Genomic DNA, 16,372 nt, shown 5'->3' with positions numbered 1-16,372 from the left:
CTGATGGTGGGAAAGATTGAAAGCAGGAAAAAAGGGTGACAGAGAATGAGGTGGTTGGATGGTATCACCAATTCATTGGATATGAACTTGGGTAAACTCTGGGAGATAGTGAGAGACAGAGAAGCCTGGCATGCAGTCCATGGGGTTGAGAAGAGTTGAACATGACTTGGCAACTTAACAACAACACCCACCATCAGGCATAGCACAGAAAAGGTTTTCAATAATCACTCTCTTCTGTGCCTTTCCAACATGACTTAGCTTGCAGAGATTAACAAGCCAGCTGCTCAGAAAGACCAGATAGTAAGGGCCATGGTGGGTAAGGGGGAAGGATGAGCAGCAAGAGGGGAACTTTGCCGGGGAGGACAGGACTGAGGAGGAGTTGTGACTATAGGGTGAAGAACACAGAAAGCAGAGATGGGAGGGGTGGAGTAAAAGTGTCCCCCACAGAAAGGCAGGCCACAGGCTGGTCTCACCAAGGATGTGCCCATTTGGCCCAAAGAATTGGAAGCCACATTTAAAAGATGGGATTATTCTAAACAAAAATCTGGATTTCCAGCTTCTCCTGAAATTTCAGTAGTTCTGGCAATGTTGGTTCCATATATCCATTTGCCTACCAGGGGCTGACTTGAATGGCAGTTGACATTTGAGTGGGCAAATGCTCCCCAGCCCACCCCCCACCCCCGCCCAGTTCTGCTGAATCTCAAGGTGCCCCTTAGCATGATCCTTGCATAACTGCTGATGTTAGAGAAGCGTGCCTTTTCCCCACCCCCTGCTCAAAAGTGGGAGAAAAATGCACAGACTGAGAAGGTTGCGTGTTTCAAGTGATCAAGAGCTCATTTGTATCTGCGGGAGCGAAGGCAAAGCCTCATATACTCACTTCGCTCACTGCCTGCCTCGCTCTGTAAACATGGAATGTGTCGCCCGCCCCAGCACACCTCATGTCCCTGACTGTAGCCAGGAAGGCCTTCCAGTGAGGATGTCCAGGTTTCCCAAGCAAATGTCACCACAAGGCACAAGGATGTGCCCTGGTTTGGTGTGCACACTGTGATTCCCATCACCTCTGCAGAGTCCTACACACCCCAAGCATTCCCCTCCATCAAAGGAAACTCTGTTTCCAGCAAGGCAAGTTCAGGGCAGGCCCCAAGGGTGTACTGGGGTTGGGGGGAGTACCTACAAGTAGAGGAAGAAGAGGAGGATGACAGGTTTGCCTGCCCCTCCCCCCAGCCCTGCCTCCTCCTGCTCTGTCCTGTGACCCCCTCTCACCACTGCCTTCGGCCTCTCAGTTACAGGCAGGCACTCTTCCCTGCTCCCTGCCAGCAGTCTGGGCCTCTCTCCCCTCCTTCGGCCACCACAGGCCTCCACCAGGGCCTCAGCTTGCCACAGATCCCCCAAAGGCTGTCCCAGCAAAGAGATGTGGGATTCACCTTCAACTCATGAGGCTGGAATGGAGCAAGCAGAGAATGTTTATAAAATAGATAGTCACTCCCAGGAGCTGAGCTGGCCCTCACCGAAGCAGAGATGATTCAACAGATGACACAGGATTGTTCCTCTGTCTGGACAAGCTCCCTGAATGATACCTACATCCCACTGGTAATCTCTTTCCGGAACCTCCTTGTAATGAGACCCCCACCTTCATTCTCAGTGCCCTGTCAGTCCATTAGTCTGTGACTGTGTCCCAAGGCCACTCTGTAGAGGGCCCCTACGTGGCCCCTGGAGCTGAAGGAAGCACTAGGAGGGCCCAGGGTCCAGAGGTGGATGGAGCTGAGCCTCATCCTCCTGCACCAGGATTTGCCCAGCTGCCTGGACCACTCAGAAGTGGCTCCAGGCCTCAGGCCCCCACCTCCTACAGTGAAAAATTCCACTGTGAGAGTGTGGCATCCAGGGCCTGCAAGCTCTGGCCCTGCACCTTATCTCTTGGCACCATCCCATGAGCACCCAACATACGGGCCATTCTCCAGACAAGCCTGGATCTCTTCCCTGCTGCTCCGCACGCCTGTTTCCTATGTCTAGAACACTCTTCTCCCTTTCTCGCCCTTTAGGAGATTCCCCAGGGAGGCTCCATCATGCCCTCATTCAGACTCCAGAAACTACATTTGCAATGCAGATTGCCACGATGTATGTGTGTGTGTGTGTGTGTGTGTGTGTGTGTGTGTGTGTGTGTGTGTGTGTGAAGAACCTGCTGGAGGGAGCACCCCTAGAGGCAAGGAGACCTCAGACCCTAAAAGAGAACACACAGGAAACACCCTAGTTGGGGCCTCTCCCACTACTAAAAGGCTATAGCCCACACCTACCTGCACCTCCACCTCCCAGACCCACTGTGATAGACAAACCCCAACACTAACACTCGCTGCCCCACACCCACTCTGGGGCCCAGCCCTGCTCCCGGCCAGTACAGCTGCCTGGCTTCCTCACAGAGTGGGTTTGGGGCCAAGAACTAAAAGACACTAGATGGACCATCCAGTGGGTTGCCCCAGAAACCCCCAACGGACAGTCCCATCAGAGTCCCTCTCTGTCGGCCTGACAAAAATGCCCCAGATGGTTTCTACCCTTCAAACAATAGCAGCCTTTGAAAAGAGAGCAAATCTTAGAAAACCACAAGCTCTAACAGTTCAGACCTCTGACCTGGAGTGGGAAATAGCAATCCACTCCATATTCTTGCCTGGAAAATCCCAAAGATAGAGGAGTCACGAGGGCTACAGTCCATGGGGTCGGAAAGAGTCAGATACGACTGAGCACGCATGCTGATCTCTGGCATCAGGAGGCCCCGGGGAAGGCTGGTGGGTGAGCTGCATGCATGGAGAGGGTCCTCGCAAGGTGGGACAATTGTCCATTGCAGGTCTCACCCATGAGCTGCAGGCTAGCACCTAACACTGATCAACTTGGAGCGGGGAAAGGAGAAGGTGGGATGAATTGAGAAAGCGGCATTGACATATATACACTACCACGTGTAAAATAGACACCCAATGGAAAGCTGCTATGCAACACAGGGAGCTCAGCCTGGCGCTCTGTGATGACCTAGAGGGGTAGGGTATGAGGAGGGGAGGAGGCTCAAGAGGGAGGGGATATATGTATATATATAATTATGACTGATTCGCGTTGTCGTATGGCAAAAACCAACACAACACTGTAAAGCAATTTTCCTCCAATTAAAAAAATTTTTTTTTCAATTAAAAAAAAATAAAATCAATACCAATGCAGTGGCCCCTTCTGAAACAGCCACCTCTCAGCCAGTGCTTTCGCCAGTGCACTGAAACTTAATGACATTCACCTATATTCTCAAGACATATAGAAATCAAACAAAACAGCACGTGTGCAAGCGGATGCTGTTTGCAACCCTGGCTGAGCCTGAAAGAAGTAGAAAAGGAGCTGCACCCGCCCCAGGGGCAAGGATGGGCCAGACCAAGAACAATCTCCAAGATCCCCAGGGAGGAGGTGCAGGTCAGCAGAGTCCAGACTCACCTTTCAGGGAGGCGACGTGTGACAGGGCCTGGGCGTAGGTGGCCGTATTCAGGAGGGTTCCCGGCAAGCAAGAGGGGAAGAACGGCCCTGTGGGACCCACAGTGCGTCCCAGGCTGGCAGAGAAAGAAAATCACAGGGTGAGTTCTCAACCTGGCCTTCCCACCAGCCCCGGCCCCCCAGGCCTGGGTTCAGCCAGCTTCACCTCTGCTGGGCCTCCAGGGCCTCCTTCTTGCTCCGGGCCTGGTCCCCCGGGGGCGGGGAGTTGAGGTTTCTCACGGGTGGAGGCGTCACCTCTGCCATGGGTTCCTTGGCTCCTGGCTCCTGGTCAGAGGCTCCTCTCTCTGTTTTCCTCCATTTGGCTCTTCGATTCTGGAACCAAACCTGAGTCCGTGAAGGAAACACACACACCCAGAGGAGGCAGAAAATTAGACAGAAGGAAGCAACCAGAACCTAAACCCACATGCCTGGTCCCCATGCCCGGGCCCAAAGGTACCTAACAGCAGGTGTGTGGGAGCACAGCCTCCTCTCTCCAGAGATCTAGCAAAGCGATGCTCCCTGAATTGCAGCTTCAGATCCACAGGTGGGTCAGAAAATCATTATAGAAAATGTGACAGGCATTTTTAAGATTTTTTTTTTTAATGTGGACCATTTTTAAAGTCTCTATTGAATCTGTTATAATACTGCTTCTGTTTTATGTTTTGGTTTTTTGGCCATGAGGCATGTGGGATCTTAGCTTCCTGACCAGGGATCAAATCCACATCCCCTTGCATCAGAAGGCAAAGTCTTAACCACTGGACCACCAGGGAAGGCATTTTTAAATGAGTATCAAATCACAGCAAGTATCCAAAGGGACTGCCCAGAGTAATGGTAAATGTACCCTCTTGTGGAAATTCTCAGTGTATGCAAGTTCATTTATGTGATGTGAAATTGTTTCCTATGGGGAGTAGGGGGAATTCATCATCAAAGCAGTTTGTAAAACACTGCCCTGCGTTTTCCTCATGCAAAATACTCATTCTCTCTTTCAGCAGGTTTGGCCTGAGTGTGTCTGGACTCATGCATGTGATTTAATCCTGACACATCATCACATCATGACAAGTACATCACTTGTGCACCCAATAGAAACACTGACTCTGGAGTCAGCTCCGGCTTAGAATCCTGGATCCCAGTGAATCTGATTCAGAATCCACTGCAAACTTTTCAGGCAGGCCGCTCTTCTATCCCCATTTTTCAGATAAGAAAACTAAACACAAAGTGTTTAACTTGTCCAAGATGATTCAAGTGCTATGTGGCAGATCCACAATTTGAAGCCCAGTGACTTAGCTGGGGACCATGATCCAAACTGTTTGGGAGCAATAATAGTGCCCCACCCCCTGCAAGCATTGTTAGGAAAAGGAACAGAGACGCATGAAGAACACTGAACACAGTGCCTGGCACAGAGCAGTTAACCACGCGGTGAACATGGGCTAGTGTTATTATATGCACCATCTTCAGGTTAGGAGGCAGCTTATGATTCACCTGCTCTGAGCGCCTTCTTAGAGGCGGGTGTGAAGTTCTTTAAGACCTGGGAACTAAGACTGTTTGTAGGACAGCCTCAGGGTAGCCAGGCAGACTGGGCCCAAGGTGTCCCCAGAGGTCAGTGAAATCCTGCTGTTCTTAACTCTATGCAGCTAAACCTCTTTCCTATCTTTCCTGGGAGATTAGTCCTGGTTTAAAAAAAAAAAAAAAAGGCTTGGCTAGACCTCGCTCCTATTCCCCTGGGCATCCTCTCATCCTCCTGCCAACAGACTGGCCCAGGAGTGAGCCTGGGAGTTGAGGCTCACCCCACCTCTGAATTTTCATTCTCCTTTAACTGGGTTTCTTTCTTTTTTAATCTAGTTGGTTTTTAATTGCACATATCAGCAACCATTGAATAATGACTTTATCTATATTCTAAATTTAGGGCAGTTAAATGCAAAGCAAAATGCAGACACTTTCTGGCGTCTTAATTGAATGAAGGTCACAGCTATAACAACATTTAATTGAGCTATTTTTCATTATCATATTTTAATGACTTTGCACTGACAGTTCGCCTGCTTCTGAGGAAAGAGCATGATGGAGTCGTTTATTTCCCTATTTAGTTATTGTTTGACAACATCAGCTTCGATTAAGACCCTGCTTTATAGAACATTAATCATATTTGAATGAGCAAGGGGTATAAATGTAAACACATCTCCCTTCCCGCCAGCAAAGCCATGTCCCCACATGGAGGCTCACTAAACAAATGCTTCACAACCATTGTCTGTTTGCATAATAGCCAACAATAGCCCGAACAACAATCCCCAGCTTTAATTGTCACCACCCCTATCTCACCCTTGCACCTTTCAGGGAGAAGTTATGATCTTCCACTTCTGAATGCTCAATAATTGTGTCATTTATCTCAATTTGCAGTTCAGTCTTTAGGCAGCTATTGGCAAGCTAGCATTAAAAAAAGAAAGGATAAACAGCATCCTGGCCAAAGGAGATTTTCATTTCCAAATAATAATCAGTTTAATTTGCCCGCATATGACCAATGATTCATGTTCAGATTTAATAATCAGGATCACATAATCTGATTATAGGGGAAATAATTTGTTTACAACCCCCAATTTACTGCTCAGAATTCCATTATCTCTCTTCAGCCATTGGTTTTTAAGAGATACTAACATGACCCAGGGGAACTGAAAGCAAACTATTATATTTCCTACAATTAGATCTTTGCATAGTCTTAACCCCAAGCCCCTACATAAAAAAGAACAGAAACAGCATGGAGGAAACCCCATAAATAAAATGAATATATAATTGTGCTCAAAGAATAGCTCTCCCAGAGAGGCGGCACTGTGAATCTATTCCTCCTGCATTCGGGCACATCTGCTGGGCTCGACGGGCTTGTGCACTTAAATGTAATCACAATGGAGCTTCTAAAAAGAAATCCTGCTTAGAGACGGTCACCATGGGCCACGCTCAGCTCAGAGGCAGCCCTTCAGTGCTGCCGTTTAAAGATTTTTAAATTGCCCATGTTCTTCATATCCACTTCACTGAAAGAGTCCACACACTGGAGAAAAGTTGGACATGATGCAATTTCTGGAAAGCAGATCCTACCCTGTTCCCATATGAAAACATAGTTCTCTGCAATTGACCGGCCTTACCCCAGAGCGGTCAGAACTGCTTTGAGAATAGCATCTCAGCTCTTTTTTTTTTTCCAAAGCAAGGAAATGGATGTGCATTGATGTAATTTAGTACCTTAGAGACGCGGACAAATTAGTGTAGAACATTATCACTAGTTAATTATGAATGACCGATTAATCAACCTAATCTAATATTCCACATTATGTTGATGTTATTAAAGTGCATCATGAAAATGACAGATAGTCTTCATTTGCTTTCTTTGGCCAAATGTGCACTCTGCAGTCATGATGTCAAAAAAAAAAAAAGTTTGCCAGTTTTAATATTAGAGAGTTAAATAATTAAAAAGAAGGTTTACCTGCACTCTGGCTTCTGTGAGGTTGATTTTCATGGCTAGCTCTTCTCTGGTAAAGACATCGGGATAGTGTGTTTGGGCAAAAACTGCCTCCAGAGCTTCTAGCTGGTAAAAGGAAAAAATATTTACCGGTGAGAGGTTGCGGCTAGGTGAGAGGAAACAGACGCATATTTCAAATTTTCTATGAGTGGTGAGGAAGTCATTTCACAGATCAAATAGGGGAGGAAGAGGAAGAAAAGAGCTCTTTGAAAAGATCCCACAGAATTAGAATTTTCAACCGCGGATGACTTAGGAGCGAAGACTCACTAACAACCTCAGGGCTACGCCAAGAGGTAGAAGGAGAGAGGCACTAAAATGTATATGCCTTTACATTTGAAGTGCAGCCCACATGGCTTTCACTATAGGGCTTGGAAGAATACAAGCAACTTGCACAAGCCCTCACTGTGTCAGTTGCACGGAAACCGCCTAGGCTTTCTGCTCCAGGGTGCTCTGGGAGAATGATAGGTTTAAGGGCCCTGGAAACACAACGTCAAGGTTCCAGTTGTAGTCCTTCCACCGATGGACAACAATACCTTCTACAATTCCCTCAACCTCTTGGGCTTTCTCATCTATCTGCTGGGGATGAGAATACCTGACCTGCCTTCCTCAGAAGGTTATTTCGAGGTTGAAATAATATTGCTACATCGCTGATGTGAACATGTCCCCGACATTATCAACCTGACACAAATGGGCGCCAGCATCACTGCCTCTTCATTTACTATCTGGGATTGCAAGGTCACCGTCCTCTGCCCTCTCTCCAAACAGATTCCTTGACACACAAATTGTTCCAGAAAGCAGAAAGATCCGGTTTAACATAATTAGTCGGCAGCTTTAATTTTAAAAGACAAAGAAGAGCTGCTCAAACTTTGAGTTTTTTGGAGGCAGGAAGTAGCTGGCTCTCAGAAGGGAGACATCATCACCTGCTGAAGAGTGAACGTGGTCCGGTTACGGCGCTGTTTTCTCCGCAGAAATCCATCGTCGAAATCTCCCGTAGAATGGTTGCCAAAGGGTGCAGTGCCTGCGGTGAGCAAACTGGATCAGTCTGAACACAGCCCCACCCCCACAGTCCTCATGCAGAGCCCCTGCTATGCACCCTCATTGGGAGGCTGTGGCCTGTCCCCTCCAGACAGAACCTCTTCTGGCCAAAAGTGTTTTTCTCTGCTCCTGTTGTTAAGGTTCCCCCTTTTCCACTCTCTCATGCGCTCTCTCTCTCTCTTTCTGTCCCAGCTATCTCTGACTTCAAGCTCAACTATGCCTATTTCATAGGGTGATGGCAACCTTACTCCCCTAGACAGCCAAGTCCACTCGTGAAATTCTGGACCCTCTGAGTCAGGAAGGATCACTGACTTGAGATGGAGCCTTCATCAGCTTTCTGGCTCCAGCTGCATCTCTGCACCTTCAGCTCATCCCTTCTACTTCTGATCCTTTAATAGAAGCCTCGAAGTTTCCCTTTTGCTCACCTGTTACTTTACTTTTCCTTGTTTCTATAAACAATAAGGGTTAAAGGCTGGGAAAAGGAGAAGAAAGAAATCTGCAAGAGATTTCCCCAACACTCCTTTCCTAGAACTTCAGGGCATAAGCAAGTAAAAAGTTTATAAATGAATATTAATACCATTGGTCACAGCTCATCGGCGCCATAGTGGATCTGTTATATAGATGTCAATTAACAAGAAATCTGCTGTAATAGTGACTATCCTGAATTCCAAGCAGACTTCAACAGAACCATTCTCAAAGGGCATCCCAGCCTCTGGCCAGGCTCATAAAAGACCCACTGCTCCTGATTCTCTGAAAAGAAAGGCATTCTTTCAACAGTCCTCCCTGGCAGCCTCCAAAGTTTGTATTAAGCCGAAACAGAGTTTGGCCCCAAAAGTGCATTCAGATCATTTTCCAAATGTGCGTCATTTACTTGACAGTCCACAAAGACTTCTTAACAAAACAAATGAGCAAGTTCCCATTAGCCAATGAATGCTGTACCTGCCATGGGCTCCGGTCTCAGAATCACTGCATGCTCGGCATTAGGAGCTGACAAGTCATGCTGCCCAGGCATTATCCCTCTGAAGGACCTCGGGTCCAAAGGAGAGACGTCCTTTGGGCTTTTTAAAATTCTGTGGACTAAAAGGAGTCCCTCCTAGTCATTACGCTACTCCCCTCATCCTGTGCCACAAGACCTCCACTCTCCGGTGAAGACGTCTCCCTCCATTGTCTCATCCAAATTGCTTTCTTCCTTGAGATATTATTCTCTAGCTCATTGGAAACTTCAAAGAGACAGCCCCTAAACAGTCTTATTCCCATTATTTTGTGGGAAACCAAATTGTCTCCTTTTTTTTTTTTTTAAATAAATTTATTTATTTTAGTTGGGGGCTAATTACTTTACAATATTGTAGCAGTTTTTGCCATACATTGACATGAATCAGCCATGGGTTTACATGTGTTCCCCCTCCTGAACCCCACCACCACCTCCCTCAAATTGTCGCCTTTTAAAACAAAGCACCTGACTGGTGAGGATGAAGTGCAACCTCTAAGACTCTCCAGTCACAATCAGCCTCACAAATTCCTGCTTGTTTGTCCCAAATTGTATCACAGAGTGTACATATAATATCTTTAAATGAAACCCTTTATGTCATACTGGATCCTAAAAAAAGTTTGACAGTTGATCAAATTAATAAGAACAAAGATTGACAACCTAATAGAAAAGAGGAAAATATAAGAACATGTTTTTTACTTAAAAATAAATAGAATGGTTGATAATGTTATGAAAATTTAAGCCTTTAAATAATTAAACAAAACATTTTTGCAAAAAAAAAAAAAAAAGATGCACAATTATAACCAGTACAGATAAAAGCATAATGAATTGTACATACTCTTCACCATTTGTAGGAGCACGAATTGGTGAAGACTTATTAGAGGATAATTTGACAATATCTGACCCAAATTTTAAGTGTATATACAGGTATTTAGTCTATAAATATACTTAAAAAGTTTGCCAAAATAGAGAAAGAATATTGTTCCTGGTAACATGATAACAGAAAAAAATGGAAACAACCAAAGTGCCCAACTGTAGACATTTTTTGTATGACATATAATGGAATACTACACTGCTGTTTAAAATAAGCCAGTAGATCTGCATACATTAACACAGAAAAATCACCAAAATCTGCACTATGAAGAGGAAAAACCAGTACTGAATGATGTGGCAGTATGACCTCAGTACAAAGAAGGCATAACATATACAGGAAAAAATACATAAATGAGGGTAAATGCAGGTAAAAACACATTTTTCTTAAATGAATCACAAGAAACCAGCAATAGGGAGTATCTTTAGAAAAAGAGATAGAGAAGGAGGCTCTCACTTTTCAGTGTACAAGTTTCTGTTCTATTCGAATTTTCTGAGCAGGTAGATGTAGTACTTTTTAATTTAACTTCAGCAAAATTAACTAAGAAGTGAGATTATGAGCCATGTTTGCTTTCTCCTGTATGACTTTCTAGATTAATAAAAATTAAAAAGCCAATAGGCAATAACGAGATGTCAGATTCCAAAGATCTGTCCTCAGCCTTTCCATCTGCAGCAGTCACCTCCTCCCAGCAAGACTAAACTAAAATAAAATACCCCTTCCTGTAAACCTGACTTTGAAACACATCTGCAAAGGAATGAAAAAAGTTCTTAAAATCCCATCTCCTTTTCTTCTGGTCACAGAAATCAGAATCACCGGTCGAGGTGGGATGTGCCCAGATGCAGGAAAGAAAGATGAGCTGAGCTGAGGGTAGCAGCAGCTCAGTGCTCTGGGGCCATGACAGGCTCGCCAAGGCTCTCCCCAAGTGACTTCTGCAACCCAGTCTGCAGGCTGGACTTTCCCCTTCAGTCGCCCTGGCAGCCCACCATGTGCTAAATGCCCAAACCTCAACCATCCCACTTTAACTGGAGAGATGGGCTGCCGAATACCAATCAGTCCAAACCCAAGATTCAGATATGCAGAAAAGGAGTGTCTACTGCAAAAGCAGAGGCTCTCTCTGTAGTCCTAGGTCAGGGGATGAACCTCTCAGACCTTTATAAAGCCCATCAGCATGGGTCCTTGGGAGTAAAAGGAGGTAAAATGCAGTTATGTGTCTGTCCTTCCCTTCTTAGGAATGCTGATCAAGCTGGCAGGGCTTGAACACTGGTCTTCCTTGGCCTGTTTTAGAAAATCTTACTGAACTCCTAAAAGCTTCTATGGGAAAAACAAAACAAACTTTCTGAAATCCCTTGTGCATGGCCCCGCTGAAGCCAGCTACTGCTCCAGGTAACCAGGACAAGGTGAAGGAGCATGCTCTGATATTTCAGGTTCTCCAGGGTCTCACTACCTTTTGCCCTGCCCCATGCCTTTGATTGCTTTACCTCCAAAATTCACTCACCTTCCTCATCCCCAAATAAATCAGGGGAGTAGGTTGCCAAAACCAAGTCTTGGTATTGCTCCCAGTTATACATCCTGATAGCGCAAGGCTGAGACTACTGTCTGAGGAAGGTGCTGTTAAAGGGCCAGAGTGTGTGGCTTTGCATTTGCCTGAGGCATTAGTAACTTCCTCTGTTTGTGGAGGGCCCACCCCTGGGGAGCCCTCAAGACCAGCGATCCAAGCTCTCCCCTTCTCACCAACTTATCCCCACCTAACAATCTACTGCAGGGATCATGCCAAGGATCCTGAAGGGAAATTGATTCTAAGAACTGGAGACCCTCAGAGACCCAAACCCTGGCCATGAGATGCCCATGGAAGTGGGAAGTGGTTAGCATTTGGGGTCAGAAAACCAGTGAGTCACAGAGGAGGAGCCATGCCAGGGCATTTGGTGGGCACGGCCACCGGACTCCTGAGGGCCACGTTTTCCTGAAGCAGACCTTGAGGACCCTGAGCAAAACTGCCTTGGGCAGGGAGTGAGAGCAGCCTGGCAGAGGGTGGTTCCTGCTCCTTTTGGTCCCAGGGCCATGCAGGCCACCTAGTCCACCGTGAAAGATTGATGCAACCCCCTGGGCAGGGGAGTCTCGATTAGAGGCGTGACACCAGCATCTGTGCTAGGAGGATCCACCCGTCCTGGCAGCGCACATTGCCTGGGGCCGACCAGCCCAGGCAGGGATGCGGGAGGTAGGAGGCAGGTGGCGACGAGGGGCAGAAGGCTGGAGCGGGATGTGGGGAGGGGTCTAGGGGGCCTCTACCCAACTGCCGATGGCTGCGCCCCTCTCCTAGCGGAAACCTAACCTAACCAGCCCCAGCTGCCACTCGGGCCCTTTCTGGCCGGCACCGGCCTTTTGGAGCAGCTTCGGCTCGGCGCTTACTCACCCTCTAGCTGTGGTGGACAGTGGAAATAAAACATCGCCGACGGCCCGATCGACTGCACGGCCAGGACTCGGGAGGGTGACCGCAGGACCGCCAAGGCACGCGTACGCGTCGATCTGGCCCGGCTGCAGAGCAAACACCGATAGAGTCTAAGTCTCCCTCTGCCTTAGCCTCCCGGCCCGAGAGCTCACTGGGCGCTCCCTTCCTGGAAAAGCCCTGCCAACGCCTTCAGCCCACTATGGGGACTGGAGGGGAGGTCTGGGGTGCCGTCGCAAGCCGGGGACCCTGTGGGCAGCCCTTCCGTTCGGATCCACCGCCCGGACAGACGTCCCCCAGCCTCGGCCCCAGCACCAAGCCTACGCAGTCTGGTTTCCGGCTCTCAGGGGTCCCCACCGCAATCCCTGCACCCAAGCCACCGCAGCCGAGTCAGCGAGTGCGCCTGGGCATCAGCGCCAAAGGCAGCCCCCACCAGGAAGGCAGCCCCAAGGCCGGCCGCACCGGGCTCGGTGTGCGGGTGGGGAGCCGCGCGTACCTCGGCGGGCGGCTGGAGAGGAAGGCCGGAGCGCGACCGCCTCTGGTCCGCTCGCCTGGCTCGACTGGCAGCGGGCGGGGCTCCGCGCGGCTGGCGCCCGCAGGACCAGAAAAGTGACTCGGGAAGTGGCCAGATGTCTTGCTGTCTGTCTACCGCGCTCGCCGCCGCTCAGCACTCGCCTTTATAATCTCACGCATAATTGGCCTTAATCTGATTATTTCCAGCGCTGTCTACAGCGAGTAACTTGGATAGGTCTACTGGGCCTTACAAATGGCCCACGTGGTGTAAAAAAAAAAAAAAAAAATCCGTCATTTCTTAGCAAACATCAAGAATGTCTTTCCTCTTTTCTTTTAGAAGGTTGAAACAATCACCACTACCACCACCCCCAAAAGGCATTATTCTCTGAACACTCCACCCCACCCCCACCCCGAGTTCCCTCTGCCTCAAACCTTTTTTCTCCGCCGGAGCTTGACTTCAGGCTCCCCTTGTCAGAGGCCTGGTGACTCCCGGGCTGCGAATTGACAAAGAACTGCTAATTGTCGCCACCGGATGGGTTTTGGGGGGACTCTTTGCACACGGCTCCCCTTTCCAAGCGACCGTACAAAAGGAAAGTTTGATTTTGTTCTCAGCAAGGGGTCCCTGAATTTATGTTCGCTTCTCCATGCAAATGATATGCGGTGGGACCCTTCGCAATTACTTTTAAAATGCATCGGAGGCAGACACTCAGCGGAGAGAGACCGCCCTTCCCTCTGCCTGGGTGAAAATTAAACTCTAAAGTACCGGGCTGAAATTTTCAAGTCAGGGGCGCGGGATTGGATCAAATCACATAAACTGCAAAAAAAGCAAGTCTAATGGCGCATAATTGGTTCTGTAATAGCATTACACTAGGATAATAGCCCGTTACGGCCCCCTGCACTATTAAGTGCTTCCCTGGCGGAAAGCCTTTATGATATTAAAGGGGGAATATAATGATATTTTGGTTATTAAATGCGTGTAATTAATTTATGCACCACTGAAAATAAAGTTGGTATTATGACCCACTCAAGATGCATCAGAAGATGCAAGTCAGACAACTGTTGATAAGTTCTGGTGTCTGTGTTCCGTCTAGACTACTGATTTTATTTTGGGACGATGGCTTCTTGGACAGACTGCATAAATTGAATATTTTATAAACATTCTAATGCTGCGTTCAGGATCCCTGGCGAGTCAGTAGGTCGGGTCCCTGCATTGCCTGGGATCCAGCCTTGATCTTAAAGATACAGTGAGTGGGAAACAAAAGGCCTGGCGGCCCACACATGGACACCCACCCCAAGGAAGGTGCATGGAGCTGGAGGGCAGGTTGCCTGCCAGGGCCCTGGACCACCCGTGGACGACCCTCTGAAAACCGCCAGGAGGAAGAAGCAGAATTGCTTCGGCAGAGACAGTTTGGGGCCGCTACACTTCAGCGGCCCCTCCTGGGCTCAGCCCGCCCAGGCGCAGAAAGCCAACCCCGTCTCAAGGAAGAAACCACTGGAAACGCTGGCTGGATTCTGAGTGGAGAGAGCCTGCGGCACCAGCTTCGCCAGGGCCACCAATTCCAGGAGTCCAGGCGACCCGCCAGTGGGGAGCATGCCTGCAGGTCTGGGCGGCAGGTGCAATAGCAAGCTGGGCTGGCGGGGCAGTGAGAGAGCCGTTTCCACTCCATCCAGAAAGGGCTAGAGCCCCGAGAACCGACCCTATTTCAGCCCAGGCTGGGAAGCTCAGCGCTCTCTCTCTCCTTGTCTGCCTCAGAGCATCTGTGCTCTCTGGAGTTCTTTTCAAGAGCCGGAGTCTCCCCTTGAGTTCCTAGGTCTGCCAAAAGACCCCTCAAACTCCTACCTACCCTAGGCAGCCTCCTGCAAGCACCCTGCACGCTCCGGCACCGAGCGCAGGTGAAGCAAGGTGAGGGAAACATCTGGGCTGGCTCCACAAGGTGCTCCATGGAGCACCTGAGTATCTGTGTAGGAACCTCAGGAACTAGGCGCCCAGCGCCGCGTTGGCCCCAAAAACCAACGAGGTCCAAGCCCGTCTCAGGTCCCTATTCCTGACACCGGCCAAAGCAGTTTCCTGTCAAGGCCCAGAGATGTCCTGGGCACCGGACAGGCTTGTCCTGGGTCTGTGGGCAGGGCGCTCCCCGAGCCTCCCTGTCTGTCAGAACCCTGGACAGCGGCACCTGTTTCTACCGGCCGTGTGCTCCGCGGCGGCGGGACCCACCCCGCCAGATTCTGGGTGTTGGGAGCCGATCCCAATCCTCTCCTTGTCCAAAACGAGAAAGTTGCTTGGGACGCTCGTTCAGTGCTCGCAGCAGGGGCCGAACTCTCCGTTCCTCAGCCCAACGCCCAGCTTCTGCCCCGCGGCGCCAGCCGGGAAGCGTCCAACTGCCGCTCTCCCTCTGGTCCCGGCCTTCCCAGCGTCCCGCACCCGAGCCTGGCTGTCTCCCCGGTGGGACACTTAGCCCGGCTCCCGCAAAACACTCACCTAGAACGGGGCTCAGAGCCAGCGGGACCCTCAGTCTCGTTTCCCCGAAGTTCCTCTCCCCCAGCCTCGAGGCCGGGCTCGTTCCTGTTGGCAAAACAGCGAATAAACAACCAACCAAGCAGTCACAGAAAGGAAAGGCTACAGAAAACTTTGATGACGACGTGGGGCCTCTTTTTTCCCTCGGATTGTCTCCGACCCTCCGGGCTGGGACCGGAAAGAGGTGACTAACATGTATTGCTACCATTTCCCTCCCCTCTAAAAAAGAGCTTCGGTAACGAAAAGGTTATTTTTTCTTAATTCCTGTGCGGTAAAATGTATTTTCCAATTAACCAAATTCACCGATCTGTCCTGCTTGGACACTCTGATAATTTACAACCTAAAAGTGTACTTTCTTTATCTAAAGACCAAGGTGACTGCTTTTAATTTTCTCTAACCTCTTTACACTTGATGTTCACCAGACTCATAATGTTAATTGGCTTCATATACGGATCATCAGTTTAATGAAGAAATAAATCCTGTGTTGCTTTATGTTTTAACAGTGATTGCTTTAATGAGGAATGTGACGTGTTCCAAAATCAAAGCTGCAGGAGACATTAGAGGGGGCTTCTATTAGGATGGGAATGCTTATTTAAAGTTAAAACCACAGGTCATATTTCAACAGATTCTATCAGCGCCGGCCTTCCCCACTCCCACCTGGGTTGCTTCCAGTCTCTAGAAGGATACAATTGTGTGGTTGGTCCTCAAAGGCTCCTTCTCTGTATTTAATACACAGCAGCCGCAGTCTTCATTCTCTCTAAGAATCATTTTCTAGTTACTAAACAGGCATGCTACCTTACCTTCTGTCCAGCAGAGCAGAGAGAAGCTGGAACAGAGTAGTGAGTTCAACTTTCAAGGTTGTTCAGTTAAAAAAAATAAAATCAAGTGGGAAGACAGTACCACACACCCTAAGATTTGTATGCAGCTGTTACAGAGTGGTGCCCCTAGTGCAGCACTGAAAATTCAAGCCTCCACTCTTAAAAGACAGACAACTTCAGCTTGGGCCGAGTGGG

At 48.7% G+C, this 16,372-nt stretch overlaps 1 protein-coding gene across 9 annotated transcripts in view; it reads right to left on the bottom strand.

Moving 5' to 3' along the window:
* DRGX (dorsal root ganglia homeobox) overlaps window positions 1–15,391 on the bottom strand; it is a 50,482-nt gene extending 35,091 nt beyond the window's left edge. The window contains exons 1-9 of one of the 9 annotated variants that reach the window (XM_081561511.1): window positions 15,060–15,186; window positions 13,277–13,338; window positions 12,828–13,090; window positions 12,299–12,420; window positions 7,915–8,012; window positions 6,959–7,060; window positions 5,809–5,913; window positions 3,662–3,840; window positions 3,460–3,572 (exon numbers count right to left, since the gene is read on the bottom strand). In XM_081561511.1, the coding sequence (XP_081417637.1) occupies window positions 3,460–3,572; window positions 3,662–3,840; window positions 5,809–5,913; window positions 6,959–7,060; window positions 7,915–8,012; window positions 12,299–12,332 (631 nt within the window). In that variant the 5' untranslated portion in view covers window positions 12,333–12,420; window positions 12,828–13,090; window positions 13,277–13,338; window positions 15,060–15,186. Of the gene's footprint in view, window positions 1–3,459; window positions 3,573–3,661; window positions 3,841–5,808; window positions 5,914–6,958; window positions 7,061–7,914; window positions 8,013–12,298; window positions 12,421–12,827; window positions 15,211–15,323 lie in introns of those variants that run through there. The other 8 variants (XM_081561526.1, XM_081561503.1, XM_081561524.1 and 5 more) reach the window with 8 other exon arrangements.
* Window positions 15,392–16,372: the final 981 nt, after the last annotated feature.

The sequence above is a fragment of the Giraffa tippelskirchi genome, chromosome 2 (assembly GCF_054371585.1).
Source record: "Giraffa tippelskirchi isolate mGirTip1 chromosome 2, T2T-mGirTip1v1.2.pri, whole genome shotgun sequence".
Lineage (NCBI taxonomy): Eukaryota > Metazoa > Chordata > Mammalia > Artiodactyla > Giraffidae > Giraffa > Giraffa tippelskirchi.
Note: the sequence above shows the minus strand (reverse complement) of the source record. Positions and strands in the feature narration are given on the sequence as shown.